The 22,026-nt window shown below is 44.9% G+C and overlaps 1 protein-coding gene across 3 annotated transcripts in view; it reads left to right on the top strand.

The window, feature by feature from the left end:
* The window catches only part of DNAH10 (dynein axonemal heavy chain 10), a 150,165-nt gene that overhangs the window by 40,416 nt on the left and 87,723 nt on the right, over positions 1-22,026 (top strand). For 2 of the 3 annotated variants that reach the window (XM_067015312.1, XM_059040733.2), the window contains exons 17-27: positions 2,134-2,298; positions 2,909-3,116; positions 7,969-8,125; positions 11,202-11,678; positions 11,778-11,936; positions 13,815-13,931; positions 14,015-14,117; positions 14,947-15,125; positions 17,517-17,728; positions 18,748-18,901; positions 21,058-21,291. In XM_067015312.1, coding sequence (XP_066871413.1) covers positions 2,134-2,298; positions 2,909-3,116; positions 7,969-8,125; positions 11,202-11,678; positions 11,778-11,936; positions 13,815-13,931; positions 14,015-14,117; positions 14,947-15,125; positions 17,517-17,728; positions 18,748-18,901; positions 21,058-21,291 — 2,165 coding nt within the window. The remainder of the gene's footprint in view (positions 1-2,133; positions 2,299-2,908; positions 3,117-7,968; positions 8,126-11,201; positions 11,679-11,777; positions 11,937-13,814; positions 13,932-14,014; positions 14,118-14,946; positions 15,126-17,516; positions 17,729-18,747; positions 18,902-21,057; positions 21,292-22,026) is intronic. The other variant, XM_067015313.1, reaches the window with a different exon arrangement.

Raw genomic sequence — 22,026 nt, forward strand, 5'->3', positions numbered from 1 at the left:
TGTATTTGAAATGAGTTTCTTGTAGACAGCATATAGTTGGGTCATGTTTTTAACCTACCTGTCTTGGTGCATTTAGGCCATTTACATTTCATGTAATTATTGATTTGTTAGGGCTTAAGTCTGTCAGTCTTTTTGGTTTCTGCTTGTTCTTTTCGTTTCTCTGTTTTTCTTTTACTTGCCTTTCTATGGGCCACTTGAACATTTTCTCTAATTCCATTTTGATTTATCTGTAACGTTCTTATAGCATTTTTTTAGTGGTTGCTCTAGGTTACATATACATAACATTACAGTTTACTGGTTTGAGTGAAGTATAGAAATCTATAGAATTTTACCAGTTTGAGTAAAGTATAGAAACCTTAACTCCCCTTACCCTCTCCCACTTATGATATAATTATCTTAAATATTTCTTCTAAATACATTTTGGACCACAACAGACAGTGTTATAATTTTTGCTGCAACCATCAAACCTAAGTTACGAAGCTCAAGAAGAGAAGGAGAAAACGATTGTATTTTCCTATATTTTTACCTCCTGTGCTCGTTCTTCCTCCCTGATGTTCGTTCCCAGGGTCTTTCTCTTACTGGGTCCTTTCAGTTTACAAAACTTCCTGTGGCCATCCTTTTTCCTGTGGTCATCCTTACATCCTATGCTGTAGCAGCATAGGTCTGCTGGTGACGTAATCGCCTAGTTTCCCTTCTGAGAATATCTTGATTTCCCCTTTGTTACTGTCAGGTGGAAGTAGAAATCCAGGTTCCCTAGTCAGCCTTCACTGACAGTGAAGTGCTGGGAGGGGTGTGGGGGGGTCCCAGCCCCCCTGCAGTCTCCACTGACACTGTGGGGTGGCAGGGGGCAGTGCTCATTGCTGGACTGTGGAGGTGAAAGCCCCATCTACCTCCATGGCCTCCTCTGATGCCACCATGGCAGGCATAAGGGGACAGGGCTTTGGGGCACCTCAGGACAACATTCTGAGGGTGGAAGTCTAGGCCCCCTCCACCTGGCCCTTCTGGCATGGGTGAGGGCAGGGTCACATTTTAATCTGTGGTGTTTGGCTGGAGCAGAGCAGTTATTGTCTAAAATTTTGTCTTGCTAGGGTGTCCCTTTCATGGTCCTTTGGTCAGAGGAAACAGGATTTTCCTGAGGCTTTTTTTTGGTGCCTGTGTGTCTGTACCCATGGGCACTTATGGGTCGCCGGCCCCTTCAGCTCCAGGTCTGGGTTATAGATCCCAGGAGGAAGATCCCAGGGCCGTCATCACCACATCATTCCTCGGATCCTGGGCTCCCCGCTGGTTGGCTGTCTCTCCCCCTTTCAGAGTCTTACATTTGTTTTATGGCTAATATGCAGGGTTCTTAGTTGTATTTAGCAGGAGTGATAAGGAAAAGTATATACTTCTTCCTTTACTTTTAAAAATAAACAAGGCATTTATGTTATTTTTTTTTCCTTCTTCCTCTTTCCCTTCCCTTGCTCCAAATCTTCTCCCCTTTTCTCGTTGTCATTTCCTTTTCTCCCCTTCCTCCCCTCTCCTTTGTACAGAGAACATGTGTGTTTGCACTGTGGTTTCCAGCGTGAAACCTCTGGATTAAAAGTCCAGCTTCTACCCATGTGACTCAACTTCTCGGAGGCTCCGTTTCCTCATCTCTGAAATGGGCATAATCTTAGTACCCGATTCTAGGGCTGTTGTCAGGATTCGATCATGTAGTCAACGTCGCATGCTTAGGCCATCGCCCAACTGACCATAAGTGCCTAACTCAGGTTTACTATTCACATTCTTGCTGTTCACTTTTCTAAGCAACGGGCCAGAGGGTTGCCTAACTGCAGGCAGGGTTGCATGTAGTGGAGGGTTTCTGTTGCCATGGCAATGAGAAGGCAAGAGGGTTGCACTTCCTGTTTCTCCCCACCGTGCTGCAGCTCCGATGATGCTAGAAAGCAAACAGAAGAAATGTATCGTTTGGCTGATGCTGAGCACCGGCTCCCCACGCCAGTCCCCAGGGGCCACGTGGATCTCTGTCACCTCAGAGACCCAAGGGGATGGAAGGAGCAGGATCCTTCCTGTGAAGGGATGTTGGTGGGAGGGACATGGAAAGGAAGAGTTGAAAGCCAGCTAGCTTTCTTTTGTTCTTTCTCTTTTTCTCCAAAGGTATTGCTGACTACATAACTCGGTGCCAACAGGCCATTGGGAAATTTGAGTCCCTCATCCACCAGGTTCATAAGAATGCAGATGACATTTCTTCCAGACTCACCTTAATAGAATCCGTAAATCTCTTTAAGTATCCAGCACCTAAAAGTGAGGAAGAACTCCCAGGTAGATCTGACTTCTTGTTTCTTTGCTTAGGGAAGGAACGGAAAAACCTCTTGGGTATGATTGTGGCACACACACACACACACACACACACACGGTTTATTCCACAAATGGAATAAAAACATGCCTCATGATCTCAGGCATTTACTTGAGAAGATCATGGGTAATGCTTACTTTTTGCGGTGTTTTACGTATTGCTTACATAGCTTTACAAATTCCTAAGTCTATGAAAATCAATAGTACTTTTGTCAATAACTTTGTAACAGTACGGTGAACTGTGTTTCATGGGCTCACATTTACTTGTTCAAACAGGGTATTTTAAGCTGTCTTGGACTAATCAACAAGGAATTCAGGGTTAGTTAACAAGCAATTCAAGACAAGCAAGATTGCCCAAAGGCAAAGCATGCACAAGTGGCGTTCATTCCCATGTTGTCATGTATTATTCGCTTTGGATGTGTCTCGCTTCGGATGGTGTTGATTTATTTTCTGCTTTTGGTCAAGATTGGAGGCTGCTTTCATATTTGCAAGATATACAGCTAATGTTTGGGTTGCTTCTTGAGTAATGTCCCTTCCCGTGTTTGTGAAGAGCTGTAACAGCTGTTTTCCACTGCAGGCATGAAGGAATTCTTTGAGCACATTGAACGAGAAAGGGTCAAAGATGTGGACCACATGGTCAGGTGGTATCTTGCCATTGGGCCTCTACTGACCAAAGTCGAGGGGCTGGTTATCCGCGCCAACACGGGCAAGGCCCCCAAGCTGGCCCCCTACTACGAATACTGGGAAAATAGAATTTACGAGGTCTTGACAAAGCTCATCCTGAAGTAAGTTAATGTTCATACTGCATGTTTTAAAGACAGTGTGCATAGATTAAAATATCTTACACATATGGATAGTTAAAGAGGAGCCACAAGGTACAGAACAAAAATCAGCTGGACAATAAATAAGTCTGCTTTCTGGCCAAAGGGCACTCATAAAATGGAAGGATGACTTCCTATTTTGGCTCATGTTCTTTTTTTTTTTTTTTTTTAGTTGACACTCAATATTTATTAAATGTGAAAGTTACAGATAAAATTTAAAACCATATTTGAAAAAAGAGAACTGTATGTGATATATATCAGACCTCTGAAAGATAGGGAGAATTTTCTATTCTGGAAGAAAAGGAAAAAACCATAAGAGACGGACAGATGTTGGATGCAAAAATTTTAATGTTTTTTCACAAAATAAAAGGATAGAATTGGAAAAGAATTTACAGCAAATGTGCTTTTATGCATTAACTTACGGAAATACTTTTGTAATATAATGAGAAAAGTGACTACACTACAAGAGACACATGAGATTTTTCACAAAAATGAATTACAACTATCAGAAAATTTAGAAATTGATTCTTGCGATAATCATAGAAATGAATGATAAAACAACTATTAAATTAACAAATAAGTTTTTAAAAATTTATTTTATTTTTGGCCCTGTTGGGTCTTCGTTGCTGTGTGCGGGCTTCTCATTGCGGTGGCCTCTCTTGTTGAGGAGCTTGGGCTCTAGACTTGAGGGCTTCAGTAGTTGTGGCATGCGGGCTCAGTAGTTGTGGCTTGCAGCTCTAGAGCACAGGATCAGTAGTCCTGGCACATGGCTTTGTTGCTCTGCAGCATGTGGGATCTTCCTAGACCAGGGCTCAAACCCGTGTCCTCTGCATTGGCAGGATTCTTTTTTTTTTTGGTACGCAGGCCTCTCACTGCTGTGGCCTCTCCCGTTGCGGAGCACAGGCTGCGGACGCACAGGCTCAGCGGCCACGGCTCACGGGCCCAGCTGCTCTGCGGCATGTGGGATCTTCCCAGACCTGGGCACGAACCTGTGTCCCCTGCATCGGCAGGCGGACTCTCAACCACTGTGCCACCAGGGAAGCCCTAGCAGGATTCTTAACCACCGCGCCACCAGGGATGTCCCAACAAATAACCTTTAAAAGATAATAATATGAAATTATGGTGAATAAGAGGTTCATTATGGGCAGAATTGTAATTTGTGGTGATACTGTAGTACAAAGTGTTATATTGGCTCATGTTCTTGTTAGGTCCCTCAACATCCAGAAAAGGAAATTATCCCTCTCCCCACTGTCTGAAAGACATACACATGCCTGTGTTCAACCAGCAACAGAGAATTGCTGTCACTCAGTATTTAACAAAATCCCAGATGATGCCTTCACTTATACTGAGAGAGGCTGATTTGAAGGATATATGATGCATGAACTCTTCCCGAAGGTCTAAAGTAACCCCTGGCTAGAATGGGCATCACGTATGTGTTGAATGCTTATTATGTGTGCCAGCCTCAGACACATGGGAGGTTGTCCCTTCCCTCCTGGAGCTCACGATCCACAGCTCTGCAGCTCAGACTGGCCGAGAGCTAAGTGCCTGGTCTTCACATTGGCTTTAGGGTCCTTCTAAGAAACCAGCCAATGAAATTCATCACTGTTGCTATTACCTCCATATTGACAAGGGTGGTGTTCATTTTATCATATGTTTTCTTTTTTTAAAAAAAATTAATTTATTTATTCTTATTTATTTATTTTTGGCTGTCTTGGGTCTTTGTTGCTGCGCACGGGCTTTCTCTAGTTGCATCGAGCGGGGGCTACTCTTCGTTGCGGTGCGTAGGCTTCTCATTGTGATGGCTTCTCTTGTTGCGGAGCATGGGCTCTAGGCACGCGGGCTTCAGTAGTTGTGGCACGTGGGCTCAGTAGTTGTGGCTCACGGGCTCAAGAGTGCAGGCTCAGTAGTTGTGGCGCACAGGCTTAGTTGCTCTGTGGCATGTGGGATCTTCCCGGCCCAGGCCTCGAACCCGTGCCCCCTGCATTGGCAGGCAGATTCTTAACCACTGAGTCACCAGGGAAGTCCCGTATGTTTTCTTTATGAAGAACCCCAGAAGAAGTTTCTCTAATTTCCCTTCTGATCTTAGCCTCCTAAGAAAGTATTTTTCCTCTTCTCTTTCCTCTTTCATTTTTTTTGTTGTTTTTGGAAAACTTCTTCTCCATTATGATTTTAAATTTTTTATTATTTTATTATTATTATTCAATTTAAAAAAATTTTAAAAAAATTGTTTTGGCCGCGCCACACAGCATGCAAGATCTTAGTTCCCTGACCAGGGATCAAAACCATGCCCCCTGCAGTGGAAGCACAGAGCCCTAACCACTGCGCCACCAGGGAAGCCCCCCTGTTTTGTTTTTAAATGGTATGAACACTATGAATTGTTGACTTCATAGCTTTCTCTTTCCTCCGTGGCCACTAGGAAGCTTGGAAGCAAATTTGTACCCTGAATGCAGCAAGTGTATAGGTATTTATGACTTGTATGTTCAGTCTCCTTCTTGATTCTCTCTATTTTTAAATTTTTTTTTATTTTTTATTTTTTTTTTTTTTGCGGTATGCGGGCCTCTCACTGTTGTGGCCTCTCCCGTTGCGGAGCACAGGCTCCGGACGCACAGGCTCAGCGGCCATGGCTCACAGGCCCAGCCGCTCCGCGGCATGTGGGATCCTCCCGGACCGGGGCACGAACCCGCGTCCCCTGCATCGGCAGGCGGACTCTCAACCACTGCGCCACCAGGGAAGCCCCGATTCTCTCTATTTTTAAAGTTTCCACGTGTAAAGGCTTACTCTGCACCAGGCTCACGTTATGCTCTTTAACAATCCTCATCCCCATTTTACAAATGAGGACACAGACTATTGGGAGGATAAGTGACTTGCCTGCTAAGGCCACACATCTAGTAAGAAGAGCTGGGATTGAACCTAGGCCAGTATCACTCCACTAAACTGCCCCTGATTCGTATTTTCTACCACTTTGATTTTAGGGTCTCCTGCTGTAGTAAAAGTATCCTTGTGATAGTAGAATCCACGTTGGAATAATGCATTAATAAATAAAATAAAGACCTTTGGTCTTCTGTTTTCCTGGATGCAGTTTTTTTTTTTTTCGGCTGTGCTGGGTCTTCGTTGCTGCACGCGGGCTTTCTCTAGTTGAGGCGAGCGAGGGCTACTCTTCGTTGTGGTGCGTGGGCTTCTCATTGCGGTGGCTTCTCTTATTGTGGAGCACGGGCTCTAGGCGTGCAGGCTTCGGTAGTTGTGGCACGTGGGCTCAGTAGTTGTGGCGCATGGGCTTAGTTGCGCTGTGGCATGTGGGATCCCCCTGGACCAGGGCGCGAACCCGTGTCCCCTACATTGGCACGTGGATTCTTAACTGTTGCACCATCAGGGAAGTCCCCTGGATGCAGTTTGACAAACTTCACTTCATTCATTGATCCTTTAAATAAATCTGTTTTCTACATATTTCATTTGCTTTTTTTTTTTTTTGCAGTACGTGGGCCTCTCACCGCTGTGGCCTCTCCTGTTGCGGAGCACAGGCTCCGGACGCGCAGGCCCAGTGGCCATGGCTCATGGGCTCAGCCACTCCGCAGCATGTGGGATCTTCCTGGACCGGGGCACGAACCCGTGTCCCCTGCATCATCAGGTGGACTCTCAACCACTGCGCCACCAGGGAAGCCCATCATTTGCTTTTTAATGTGGCTTCTTTGACTCTTAAAGCAGCCCCTTAGGAATTCCCAGGTGGTCGAGTGGTTAGGACTCCGTGCTTTCACTGCCAAGGGCCCTGTTTCGATCCCTGGTTGGGGAACTAAGATCTCACAAGCCGCCTGGCACAGCCCTTGTACACGGCTACCTCCTGAGTTTTCTCTTTCTAATACACTATGTTTTCCCTTGATCCATTAATCCATTTACCCATCAGTCCATCTGTTCACTCATTCATTCATTCCAAGGTTTTTTAGAGCCTGGGCTGGACCAGGCACTGGACTAGATAAAGCCCCTATTTTTCTGGAGCTTCTCCATCCTCATAGGTGAGAGATGCAAGACTCAAGGAAATAAATATTCTCTGTGAAAGAAATAAAGCAGCATAATGTTCCAGGGAGAGACGGGAAGGGCTGTTGTGTTTGTTGGTCAAGAAGGGCCACGGAGAGGCCATGTTTTAGCCGAGCCCTGAAGCTAAGGAGCAAGCTGGAAGGGGAGGAGCTTTCTGGGGGGAGACAAAGGCCGGTGTGAAGACCTGGAGGCCACGTGGGAGGAACAGAAGGAAGGAACAGAGAGAGTGAAGGGAGTGGGCAGGAAAGGAAGCTGAGCAGGCAGGGGCCAGATCACGAAGACCCCGGGAGGAGCTTGCATTTATTCTCAGAGAGAGAAGAGTGACACGTTTCGTACACTCTCTCTGGCTATAGGGGTTACTGAATTGGGGTGGGGATCGGGGGAAGAGGAAGACCGGTTTGCAGGCTAATGAAGTGTCCATCCCTGTGCTGTCCCTGATTTAATCCTGGAAAGGACAGAGTCTGGTGGGCCAGGCGGAGGGGGGACACGAGTGTTCATTTTTCCTGAACCAGAGTCAAACAGCTTTTTGGCATTACCATTAGTAAGTATCTTCCAACTAACAGGTATTCTAACTTCCCCAAAGTAGAAATGAACTATATGTAAAATTTGGGCCATAAAAAGGGTGTATAATGAGACTCATCCCACACTGTCCATCACAGCCGTAGAATGTGTTATTCCTTGTTGCAGGCTTTTTATAGGTGGCGGCTGGGACTCCAGCCATGTTCACCCGCTGTCGGATCTCTTTCACGCTGCTGAGTACTGAGCCTGTTTTATTAACCCCTCCTAGGAATTTGCAGTCTTTTAATTCTTTAATCCTTGGAAACGTCCCTTTGTTCCAAATGGAAACCATTTTGACGGCGCCCGAGATCATCCTGCACCCCAGCGCAAGCGAGATTGACAAATTGTGCGTCCACTGTGTCCGAAATTGTGTGGAGGTGACCAAGGTAGGAGCAGAACTGTGTGTTGTTTCCCGGTTGACCCCTTGTCACAGAGGGCTGGGCCCACCAGCTGCGGACGGCAGGTGACCCACGAGGTCAAGGGCACAGGCTCCACCCTGTCCTGTGTCCACACCGCTTTACTCTCTTCCTGGCTCCTCCTCTGTAAATCTCTGACGTTTGGGGGTGTCCCAGGGCTTGATGCCGGCTCCCTTCTCACCTCTCTTTATCTTCTTTGTGCGTCCTCACGACCGGCCCCGTGGCCGTCGTCACCAGCCCTATGGAGGCAAGCCTGCCGCATTTCCATCTCCAGCCCAGAATTCTCTAGCACACAACACACGTTTCTAGTCACCTGCCGGCTGTCTCCCCTTGAACCTTAGACTTGGCGAGCGCCGGATGGAATTCTCGGCCCTCCAGTGTGCAGCCTGGTCCTGCCCCCATTTTCCCTACTTCAGGCAGCGGCGCCAACATCCACCCAAGTGGTTGGGTCAAAACCCTGGGAGCCGCGTCCTCGATGCCTCTTTTCTCCCATCCACCCACACCCAGCCCGGCGGTAAGTCTGCTTGACTCGCTGCCCCCCACCGCCACGCCTCTGACCTCCCCTCTTCTCTCCTTTTCCACGTTACCGGTCCATCCCACGTTCATCGTCCCTCACCTGGACTGTTGCAGTAATGTTTCCACAGGTGGTCAGGATTCTCCTTTAAAAACGTCCATCGTTTCATGTCATCCCTGTATAAAAGCCCCCAATGACTTCACGTTGCACTTAGAAACATAATCCAAACTCCTCATTCTGGTCTATGAGCCCCTCTGCAATCTAGCACCTTCCTGCCTTTCTGATCAGCTCCTACCTGTACACGCCCCACTGTGCCCCAGCCTAATGCACGTCCAGCAGGTAACACCACTTCCTCCTTGAAATGGTGGCACTCCTGCTCCCTCTGCCTGGAACCTTCTGCCCCCCAGACCTTGACTTGCTGGCTCCTTCCGGCCCTTCTCGGTTACCTCACCGTACTCCACCGTCTTCCTAGCCCATATCACTATCTGACTGACCTTTTCTTATTTATTGACCTGCGCGTTCATGCTTTGACTAGCTCACGCCACTAGAGTGCAGGTTCCACGACACCACGAACTTTGTGTGTCTGTTCACTCTGGAACCCCCAGCACCTCACACAGCGCCTAGCACATAATTGGCACTCAGTCAGTGCTTGTCAAATGACTGTCAGTTGGCAAATAACCCAAAGTTTACGTCTTACCAACACTGGGAAAGTAGGGCCATCTTTGTGGATAAGAGATGTCACACCCCCTCAAGAGACTAATATCTTTCTTTTCACTTGATTTGTTCAGAAAGTCAAACATATCTCAGGCATTAAAAAAATTTTTTTAAATTAATTAATTCATTTATTTTTGGCTGCATTGGGTCTTCATTGCTGTGTGCGGGCTTTTCTCTGGTTGCGGCGAGCGGGGGCTACTCTTCATTGAGGTGTGTGGGCTTCTTATTGCGGTGGATTCTCTTGTTGCGGAGCACGGCCTCTAGGCGTGCGGGCTTCCGTAGTTGTGGCACGTGGGCTCAGCGGTTGTGGCTCGCGGGCTCTAGAGCGCAGGCTCAGTAGTTGTGGCGCACGGGCTTAGTTGTTCTGTGGCATGTGGGATCTTCCCAGACCACGGCTCGAACCCGTGTCCCCTGCATTGGCAGGCAGATTCTTAACCACTGTGCCACCAGGGAAGCCCTCAGGCATGTTTTTTAGCATAAAACTAAGTGTATATGTTACAAATAGGGAATTTCATTTCACTGTACTTGGAAATTAATGCGTAAATTCCACATGTTTTATAATCTATGCAAATAGGTCATTTATTAAACCTCGGTCATATAAATTCTCTAACTTTTAGGTGTTACATTACCAAGGCTTTGAACAGGAAAACAAAACCATTTCCAAGGGGTAAATAAATAGGAAAGACTCTTTGTGAAGCATTATGGATATTAATCATAGTTTTTCATGCCAGTTTATTCCCACCCCTGCCATAGATGGGGTTTGAGGCTTTGTGGTGAAAACTGTTATTTTATCTTCATAAATGCTTTCTTTTATTTATTCTTATTATATTTTTATCAATGCTTTGTTTTAAATGAAAAGAATTTTTACCTATCCTCTTCGAAAATGTTGGAAATGCCTTTCATTCACAAAAATCTCTGCAAATAAACACTTATGGCGAGGTGACTTAAGTTGGCTTGACTGCACTATTTGAGCTTCAGGATTCATATTTCATGACTGAAAGCAATGAGCAAAAGTTTTAAACTAGGATCGAATTACCTCATCTATTAAGTGGAAATGATAATACAATCCATGTTCTAGAGTGGGTTGCGAGAATTAAATGGCATAACGTGTAGAGCACTTAACACAGTACTTGGCAATTAGCTCTAAATAAACGTTAGCTATCAGTTTGGTATTAGTATTACAGTGAGCAGTAGAATTAGTAATTGTGGTTATTCCCATTCTACAGGTGGCCAGACTACGGTTCAGAGATGTTATGTATGACCACCCATGGTTTGCTTGAAAGAAGAGGGGCTCTTGACTATACAGCAGGGAGATGTCCAATGGCAAATTTGTTCTGGGACACTGGAAACTAATGTTGTTCCATACATCCGAACTTGGCTGTGCTCAAGCACATGTCTGATGATTGGCTGGCTGTTGCCTGGGGAGCCTTGGTTCTCCTGGGTCTCCATCATCATGTAGGCTAGCTGAAGCTCGTGCATCTGGTGGCTGCAAGGTTTCAAGAGCATGAGAGTAGAAGCTGCTGGGCTACTTGAGCCCTGGGCTTGGACCTTGCATGATGCCACTTGCCCTATCTGTTGGTCAAGTCACAGGCCCAGAGCGGGAAAACAGGCACTCCCGATAGACCATTTTGTCAACAGACAGAATCTCTTGATGGGAGGAACAAAGGATTGTGGTGATTTTTTGCAACCTAGCACAGCTTATCAATAATAAAGTGGTATCCGTTACTAGCAAGACTTATTACTGAACATGATATGTACATAGGAAGCAAAATAGATACTAAAGGACTGTCTTTTTCCCCCCAATTCTTATTTTGCCAGAATTTTGTTCGCTGGATGAATGGCAGCTGCATAGAGTGCCCCCCTCAGAAGGGAGAGGAAGAAGAACTTATTATCATCAACTTTTACAATGATATTTCTCAGAACCCGCAGGTAATTGAGCAGGCCGCTATGATCCCCCAGCACGTCCACGGCGTCCTGATCAATCTTATGAGGTACCTGCAGAAGTGGAAGCGGTACCGGCCGCTCTGGAAACTGGACAAAGCCATCGTGATGGAGAAGTTTGCTGCCAAGAAGCCCCCTTGCGTTGCCTATGACGAGAAGTTGCAGTTCTATTCCAGGATCGCCTCTGAAGTGGCGCATCACCCCTTGATCAAGGATGAGCACTGCATCCGCCTTCAGCTCGGACCCCTGGTGAACACCGTACAGGAAAATGCCAAGTCCTGGGTGGTTTCCCTTGGGAAGCTCCTTAACGAGTCAGCCAGAGAGGAGCTCCATAATCTGCACGAAGAGATAGAGGTAGTGGGGCCCCGGCTTTCATGATCATCAGGGCTTCATTCAGTGCTGTATTTTTTTCCCCTATGCTTGTTCAGTGTCCCTTTGAACTCTCTTTTATAGTTCCTGACCAATAATCTGAAGAAGAGCCCCAGTACTCTTCAAGATCTCAAGTTTGTCCTTGCAACAATCGCAGAAATAAGAAGTAAATCTTTAGTGATGGAACTAAGATACCGGGATGTCCAGGAGAGGTACCGCACCATGGCGATGTACAGTCTCTTTGTAAGTGAACTCTTTCCCTTCCTTCCTTCCTTCCTTCCTTCCTTCCTGCCTTCCTTCCTCCCTCCCTCTCTCCCTCCCTCCCTCCCTCCCTCTCTTCCTTACTTCCTTTGTGTGTTTTTGTATTTATTTATTTATTTATATTTTAATTTTTTTGGCTGCCCTGTGCGGCACGTGGCATCTTAGTTCCCTGACCAGGGATCGAACCTGTGCCCCCCTGCAGTGGAAGCTTGTAGTCCTAACCACTGGACTGCCAGGGAAGTTCCTATTTTATTTTATTTTTAAAAAACACAACATGATTATATTTTAATACACAACCAAAATACAAAACACCATATTAAATTGATGGCAATAAAATATGGTATTTCATTTGTTCTGCATGACAAATGGTTAACATCCTTAGTCATAAATGAGTTCTTACAAACCAGTAACAAAGACATTGATATACCAAGGGAAATGGAAAAAAAAAACAATGGAAGAAAATGAAATAACACAAGTGACTAGTAAGGATTAAGCATCTATGAAGATGACCGAGCTGAACAATAACAGAAGAAAAGCACTTTCTTTGTAATATCATATTACCCGAGATTAAAAATCTAACATTTATACAGTTTTAGGAAACAGACCCGCATAAACACTGGGGGACAAGATTCATGAGGTCCCATCCATATATTAATAGTAGGGGAAATCTAGTTTGAACTCAAACTCTAAATTTTGGATAGCCTTCGTCCTAGCAGTTCCAATTCACTGGAATTATTTCAATAAATTAGTTGGATAAATTTACAATTTCTATATAAACCATGTTTACTGCATAGAAAATTTGTAGTATATAGACCCACCAAAAATGACTTGCAGGGCTTCCCTGGTGGCGCAGTGGTTGAGAGTCCGCCTGCCGATGCAGGGGACCACGGGTTCGTGCCCTGGTCCGGGAGGATCCCACGTGCTGCGGAGCGGCTGGGCCCGTGAGCCGTGGCCGCTGAGCCTGCGCGTCCGGAGCCTGTGCTGCACAGTGGGAGAGACCACAACAGTGAGAGGCCTGCGTACCGCAAAAAAACAAACAACAAAAAAACATAGTATTGTCAATTATACTTCAATAAAAAAATAATAAAAATGAAAAAAGAGAAATTTTTCCTTAACTATCTGTTTACCCTGAGATACAGTTTATTTAACAAGGGCAGGTTATTTACCCTGTATTTACATGTTTCCAGTATAGTAAATTAGTTCTCTAGCATCCTCCAAAGGTAAAAAGAAAAATGCACAGTATGCAAAATTTATATTTTTATAATTAAAATAAAGTCAAAATTTTCAGTTCTGTCTTTTTTTTTCTTTATCAAGCAGCATTATTTAGAATTCTGTGTCTTAGAACTCCATTACTGTCTGCTTATACTGTCTGTGTATCTCTTGGTTTCCTTCAAGTCATTTGTATCCTTATCGTCCTATTATTTCTGATTGAGTTCTGGACATCATATATGACAAATTGTAGGGAGAATTGGAGGCTACAGATGATGTTATGTTTCATCATAGGAGATTTATTTTTGCTTATGACAACACAGCTGGGTGTGTTAACAGGTCAAGATAACCTTATTTTAATCAGAGTTGAGGTTGATTTGAAGCTCGGTTTTACTTTATGAAGGGCTTATCTCTCTAGGTTATTTCTCTTTCTGCCTATGTCATCTATCTCTTTTAAAAAATTATTTTCTCCTGATTTTATTTTTATTATAAATATCTAATTTGTATAATTCAACCAGCATTTGTTCAAATGACATAGCCTGCCATTACGCAGAAGCAGAAGTCCTGGAAAGCAGAAGCTTTGACCAGAAATTTCATTTCCAAACTGCTGATGATTTATTGTTTGTTTGTTTGTTTGTTTGTTTGTTTTAGCCTTCCGATGCAGAGAAAGAACTGGTTGACAAGATTGAGAGCATGTGGTCAAATCTGTTTACTGATGCATTGAACGTGGAGTGTACTCTGGGAGGTATAAAGAGAATGTTCACGGAGGTACCTTGAAACGCTTTACTTTCCGAGTAAAGATGCTGAAAAATATCCAGTGGGCTAAACTAATGCAACCCTGCTTTTCTCAGATCACTCGAGGTGAAATATTAAACTACAGACAGCAGATAGAGGACTTTGCAAGACGTTTTTATCAGGAAGGCCCTGGTTCTGTTGGCGAAGATCTTGATAGAGGTAAGGGTATTCACGTTGGTCTTACTGAGGCATTTGAACGTGTTCTGCTTAAGAATTTTATGGGAAGACGGGATGGAGCAGTGGTGTGTAACCTTGCCTGTACACTGGGTTCCTCTGCGGATCTCTAAAAACCACTGCTGCCTGGGCACCAGGTCCACAGAGTTGATTCCACTGGTCTGGAGAGTGGTCTGGACTTCAAGGTTATTAAAAGCTCCCGTGGGGATTCTAATCTGCAGGCCAAGCTGAGACCACTTAGAGCGAGAACGCTCAGGAGACAGAACTTTCTAACTGGAGGAACTTGCACATGTAACTGGCCCTCTGGTTTTAGTTAGAATGATGGCAAAATAAAGTCTGGTCATTCTAAATTTGTCTTCCCAGTTGGCTTCTATGGATGAGATGATAGTTTTGCATATCGTTCATGATTTCTTATTCAATTTTGTATAACTTAAAATTGTATGTATTCAAAACGAACTTATTTATAAAACAGAAACAGACTCACAGACTTCAAAAACAAACATGGTTACCAAAGGGGAAAGTTGGAGGGGGGAGGGATAAATTAGAAATTTGGGATTATACACACTACTATATATAAAATAGATAATGTATAAAATAGATAATCCCTGTACTGTGTAGCACAGGGAACTCTACTCAATGCTCTGTAATAACCTATATGGGAAAAGAACCTGCAAAAGATACATGTATCTGTATAACTGAATCACTGTGCTGTACACCTGAAACTAACACAACACTGTAAATCAGCTATACTCCAATATGAAATAAAAATTAAATTAAAAAATTGTATGCATTCATTTATCTTTTTATTGACTAGGAGTAGACCTTTTAGCCACTTTTGAAAAAGAGCTGATGACATGTGAAAAGGACCGTCAGGAGTTGGCTAATGCTGAGAAGCTTTTTGATCTTCCAATTACGATGTACCCAGAGCTGCTGAAAGTGCAGAAGGAAATGAGCGGGCTGAAGGCCGTTTATGAGCTCTATGAAGGACTAAAGGTAAGCGTCCACCCACAGACTGGGTCTCGCTGGACGGAATGCAACTCAGCGGACTTTGAGGCCGCCGTCATACGGAGCCTGGGGCAGATTTCATAGAAATTCTCACCTTGGCTCTTGGGAGGAGGTCAAGTGGGGAGTGACGGCTAATGAATACGGGGTTTCCATTTGGGGTGTGGAGAGAGTTCTGGAACCCGATGGAGATGAGGCTGCCCAGCATTGGGAATGTCCTGGTCGCCGCTGTACATGTTCCTGGCCGAAGGCAGGTCAGTGGTTGACTAGGGGTGGGGTGGAAGGAGAAGGGTGGGAGGGGGTGATTACAGAGAGTCAGGAGGAGACCATCGAGGGTGATGGTGACGTGGATACGTTCCTCGTCTCGACTGAGGTGATGGTCTCACCGTGTGCGCACGTGTCAAAACTTACCCAGCAGTACACTCGATGAACGTGCTGCTGATCGTACCCCCGTGAACCCTCCATAGAGCTTAGGAAAAACAGAGGGAAAGGGAAGAGAGGCGTTAGAAACGCCAAGTGTAGGTGACTCTTGCAGTGAGCCTTGTTACGGAGGGAAGCAGGGAGATGAGGAGTGATGGTGGGTGGAGGGGACGTGGGGTCGGGAGACACTTCTTTTAAGGTGGGAGAAGTTACAGCGTGCGTTTGTATACGGATAGGAGTGATCCAGTAAGGAGGGGACGCAGGTAACAGGAGGGGGAAGGGAGTCTTCATGTCTGCTGTCCTTGAGTAAGTGGGAAAGGGATGGTATCTAGAGGTGGCCTCAAATAAGAGGCAGACTCATCGACCGTCATATGGGGAGGACAGAGCCTGCGCACAGAGATGCTTCTAGCGGGAGATGTTGAATGTTCTGTTCTGATCGCAGCCGCTTCCCCAGGGCTCTCCGCAGCAAGGTCATCAGCAGAGGGGACCGTGGGCGGGGATGCTGGCTGGTCGAGGATGGTGGGGTGGGGCTGAAATGACCCTGTAGAAGAATGGGGAGCCAGAGGGCCAAGGAGACGTGGGGTGACCGATGGTGCCCACACGGTCCTGGATTTCGACTGAGGCCGTGGGCAAGGTTGAGTTTTGAGCAATCGTGGTTGGCTGCCCGGGTGTAGGTGTTGGGTCCTGATAAACGTGGGGTTGTGGGCCCAACCATAGTTGTGGTTTTAACAGGTGTGCTCAGTGGAGAGAGTGTCAGGCAAAGGCATGGAGGGTGGATGAAGGAAAGGCTTTATTATAATGACTGATTGGTTGTATATTTAGGGGTAGAAACTCCAAGAAGTGCTTAATTTCTTTATGATTTCTTTCTAATTTGTTTCTCACTAAATTTTTGCAAAACGGAGCTAATGAATCATGGGAGTCATCTCAAAATAATCCAAAAAACGGTTGGGGCTTTTAATATCTTTCTAGAAGGCAAGAAAAGAAGAGAAACGAAAAAATGTAAATACATCATATGTAGTGCCATTTACACTTTAAAGAATTATCATACAGAGGACTTCCCTGGTGGTCCAGTGGTAAAGAATCCACCTTCCAATGCAGGGGACGTGGGTCATATCCCTGGTTGGGGAACTAGGTTCCCACATGCTGCAGGGCAACTAAGCCCGTGCGCCACAACTACAGAGCCCACGCGCCACAACTAGAAAGGGAAAATACCCCGCGCACACAACTGGAGAGAAGCCTGCGCCCCGCGAGGAAGAGCCCAAGCGCCTGCACATCGCAATGAAAGATCCCTCATGCCTCAACAAAGATCCTGCACGCCGCAACTAAGACCCCCCCTCCCCCCAAAATGATCATACACGTATTTCATCAATTAACATAATTTCCTGTCAAATATATTTCATGACTCAAGCAACTCTGTCAAGCCTGGATGTCACAGGTTGCAAATGCCAACTCTACAAGATGGTAAATTTTACACGAGATGGTACTGTTTACATTAAATCTCAGGGAGCTGGAACACAAAGTCTTTTCTTTATGATAACCGAGCAGGATTATCTAAATTGTAGGTATTTTGTAACCTTAGCTTCTTTTATCAGAAAAGGACAGCGCCTGAGTGAAGTCCATATTTAAGACCCAAGTGGCTCCCTGATTTAAAGATACCTGTTTCTGACATCCTGCTCCATCCTTGTCCCTGAAGGAAAGGAAGACATGGTTTGGGATCCTGCACATCCTCGGATACAGCACTATTTTTGTGAGGGCTTAACAAAGTTGGAATGGTCTGTTTGTGTTTTAGAGCCTTGGAATCGATCTTTCTTTTGTGAATTTGGGGTCGTCGTGGGGAGATGGGTGATGATATTTGGAGAGAAGTGAGCATAACCAAGAGTTAGGAATGCGCTCTCCCGGTCAAGCCTCCTTCGAGTTTCCAGAGGGGTCTTGTTGATGGGACTGTTTCTTGCCCGTTTCCAGGCTGCAAAGGAAGAATGGTCTCAGACACTGTGGATCAACCTAAATGTTCAGTTTCTCCAGGAAGGAATTGAAAGTTTTCTCAGGTCTCTCAGAAAGCTGCCCCAGCAGGTCCGAAATTTATCAGTGGCCTACCATTTGGAAGCAAAAATGAAGGCGTTCAAAGACTCGATTCCTTTACTTCTTGACCTGAAGCACGAGGCTTTAAGAGACAGGTTTGTGGGAGGAGCTTTTACTTTCAAATGTCTTTGCTTAGCTCTGATAATGAAGGACAAGATTCCAACAGCAGCGCAGGGCTCTAAACATGCAAGTAATATTTCTATAATATCGCTTCTATGTAAAGTTTCCATTAAATTATCAACCACAAGGATTCTTCTGTATCGACTCCTGCACTAGACCCGGAACTAGAGAGAGAAAAAATGGTAGATTCTCCTTTCTGACCATCTCTGTGCACAACAAAAATCAGTGATTCTACGATTACTGCTTGTACCCTGGGCATCTGGCATTCTGCTGGTCGAGCGCCGCGTTTAGCTGCCTTATTGCGTTCATCCCATATACATGGGACCGTAAAAGTGGGCAAATGTGAACCTTCAAAGGAGGCCAGAGTGGGTCAAGGGCAGTGCTGCCTGGTGCTGTGTCTGTCCCGTTCCCCCTTCTTAACTTTATCACTCTGCGGTTTTTTTCATCGTGCTAGAAACAGTGTGCGGTTATCTAATTTATAGATTTGTTTTATCGGTCACTGACTCTCCCCAAGTCGCTGGTACTGTCGCCCAGGGCAGGGGCCTTGCCTCTCAGTCACTCTGAAGCCCCAGCAGCCAGCCCACTGCCTGCACAGAGTTAGTGCTTGCTGAATGTTTATCCAACACACGAGTGCTAGTAATTTGCACCAGGGTCTCAGACAGGCTGAGTGATCCAGGAGAGGTCAGGATCACCCGTCTACAGACCGTGCAGAAGCAGTTACCAACAAACGAAAAGTTATGTATCTTCTTAGGTGGTAGTGAAGACTAGCCATCTCAGAAAATATCTCCTAGATGTTGTTTCCTGGGTTTAATTCCGGCAGCCAGTGGGATCTTGGAAAACTTGGGGCAGATAATTCCAGTGATGTCCTCGTATTTCCAAATTCCATTACAAGAAGTGTTGATAATGGGATTTTATCCTGTGGTTAAAGAGGGAATAATTGAATCCATCACTAAACTCAGTAGACAGAAAGATTTTAATGTGGATTCACCTGTAGGCATTGGAAAGAGCTTATGGAGAAAACAGGCGTGATGTTTGAAATGACTGAAACATTCACCTTGGAAAACATGTTTGCTATGGAGCTTCACACACACACAGATGTTCTCAACGAGATTGTGACGTCGGCCATCAAGGAGATGGCCATTGAGAAGGTAGGACTATTTTTAGTTGTAAAATGGTACAGAAAAAGAAGATAATTTTTTTTTTTTAATTCAGAGAGAAGACCCGTTTGCTCTGATACCTATTATGTTTGAGCAAGAAAGAATGATCTGTTCTAGAAATAGAATTTCTGCCCCAGTTACATGTTTTAGTTCTTAATTATAGTTTCACTCTTGACTTATTTATTAAAGAAATAACAGGTGGGTACTTCCCTGATGGTGCAGTGGTTGAGAATCTGCCTGCCAATGCAGGGGACACAGGTTCGAGCCCTGGTCTGGGAAGATCCCACATGCCGCGGAGCAACTAGGCCCGTGAGCCACAACTACTGACCCTGCGCGTCTGGAGCCTGTACTCCGCAACAAGAGAGGCTGCGATAGTGAGAGGCCCGCGCACCGCGGTGTAGAGTGGCCCCTGCTTGCCGCAACTAGAGAAAGCCCTCGCACAGAAACGAAAACCCAACGTGGCCAAAAATAAATAAATAAATATTTTTTTAAAAAAGAAATAATGGGTGTTCCAGGTAGAAAACTGAGAAAATAAACAAATCATTCATAATTCTACCACCTGAAGATAAATTATCTTTATTAGTTTTTATTATTTTAATATTATTATTATTTTAAAAAATATTTAATTTTTTGGCTGTGTGGGCTCTTAATTGTGGCATGCGGGATCTTTAGTTGTAGCATGTCGGCTCTTAGTTGCAGCATGCATGCGGGATCTAGTTCCCTGACCAGGGATCGAACCTGGGTCCCCGCATTGGGAGCGTAGAGTCTTAACCCCTGGACCACCAGGGAGGTCCCTGAAGATAAATTATTAACATTTTAGGGTATATCCTTTAACACTTTATTTATTTATTTATTTAACAAACGTAAAAAAATTTTATTTATTTATTTATTTTTGGCTGCATTGGGTCTTCGTTGCTGTACGCGGGCTTCCTCTAGCTGCAGCAAGTGAGGGCTACTCTTTGTTGCGGTGCCCGGGCTTCTCATTGCTGTGGCTTCTCTTGTTGAGGAGCACGGGCTCTAGGTGCCCGGGCTTCAGTAGTTGTGGCATGCTGGCCTCAGCAGTTGTGGCTTGTGGGCTCCAGAATGCAGGCTCAGTAGCTGAGCACACGGACTTAGTTGCTCCACGGCATATGGGATCCTCTCGGACCAGGGATTGAACCCGTGTCCCATGCATTGGCAGCTAGATTCTTAACCACTGCTGCCACTAGGGAAGTCCCTCCTTTAACACTTTATAATGCATATACAAGGAATTCCCTGGTGGTGCAGTGGTTAGGGCTCCACGCTTCCACTGCAGGGGTCCGGGTTTGATCCCTGGTCGGGGAACTAAGATCCCGCATGCCGCAGCATGGCACAACCCCCCAAAATGCATATACACGTGTATACACATATGTACACATGTACACATATATCCATGGACACACAGATGTATGAAATACATATACATGCACATCCACATACATGAGTAGTATGCCCATATACATACATGCCCACACATATATACACATAGCATGCACCTATATACATATACATAAATACATATGTATCATACATATATGCACACATGTATACACAGGCACAATATACACATGCACATACATATACCCATAATATACATACATACATATGCACACATATACACCACCTATATACACACATACTTTTATATACACGCATGAATATTGACAGTGTTTTTGAAAATGTCATAAAAATAGGCATATTAATTTGTAATTTGATTTTCTTGCTTACAGTAGAGTAAACAGAGGGGCAGGATCTCATGAGGATGTAGACTGGAGGCAGATTACAGAATTTAGACCCTGGTTCTGGCACTCAGTAGCTGAGTGAACGTGGCAAGCAGGCCCCTCTCTGAGCCCCAGTTCCCACCTCTGTAAAGTGTGGGTAATAATAATCCCTCCCTAACTGAGGTGCTTTGAGGACTAAGGAGATTGTGAATGGCACGTGCTTACCTGTCACCGAGCAAGTGCTTGGTAAATGATGGCTAGGATTACCAGAATCTCTGCTTATTTGGAACACTGACTGGAACTCTGGGTTTGAGTTGATCCATGGCAAACTCAGGAAGTTGCTGTTGGGTTGGGGTTCTGTTTTCTCAATCCTTGTGCCTGAATTGTTCTTTTCATATTCCTGGCCAGGCTGTGAAGGAAATCCTGGACACGTGGGAAAATATGAAATTTACCGTGGTCAAATATTACAAAGGCACCCAGGAGCGAGGCTACATCTTGGGGTCTGTTGATGATATTGTTCAGTGCCTGGATGACAACACTTTCAACCTGCAAAGCATCTCAGGAAGCAGATTTGTGGGGCCTTTTCTGCAAACTGTTCACAAATGGGAGAAAACGCTTTCTCTAATAGGGGAAGTCATTGAGGTGAGAAAAAAGGCACACAAAAGATGGAAAGGAGCTGATTCATAGCAGGAAGGAAACTGTATGAGAATATTTTGTGCTCAGAAACTAATGATCCTCTTTCACACTTTTTCTGTCTGATTTATTTTGGGGGGAGGGATGATTAGAAGCATCAATCTGAGTTTTTATTTCAATGAATACATTTTTAATTTCCATGACTCCTAATCAGTGCTTTTTCATATGTCCTTATTCTTGTTTAATACTGTCCTGTTCTTGTTGCAAGAATGCTTTCACCTCTTGTATCACATTGAAGAATTTAAACATATTTAAAGCCCTTTTCTGATTTCCTTCTACTTTTTATTTTCTTAGGACAGAATCCCCCCCACCACTTTTTTTTTTTTTTGGTGACTCTCTTTCATGGTAGGGTGTTTTTCTCTGTGTGATTTTGATTTTTCTTATATTAGGGGGTTTGGGGCTTTCTTGCTTTGTGTCCAGACCTCTATGAGCAACCCAGGCTCATTTCACCAGTTTTGTGTGGCTGCCTTGTTTTCTTCCTCAGACCATAGGCAAGTGCCTTATACTTGCCACACCCTGAGCTTGGGGTGGGATGAAGCCAGGCCTGCTTCACTGGCTAGGAGTGTGGTCATGCATGGGCTTCCGTCACTTGCTTTTTAAAATTTGTTTTTTGTCTATTACTTAAACTTTTTTTTAAACTTTAATTTTTTTTTTTTTTTTTTTTTGTGCGGTACACGGGCCTCT

This window comes from Kogia breviceps, chromosome 15 (assembly GCF_026419965.1).
Source record: "Kogia breviceps isolate mKogBre1 chromosome 15, mKogBre1 haplotype 1, whole genome shotgun sequence".
In the NCBI taxonomy this organism is placed as follows: Eukaryota; Metazoa; Chordata; class Mammalia; order Artiodactyla; family Physeteridae; genus Kogia; species Kogia breviceps.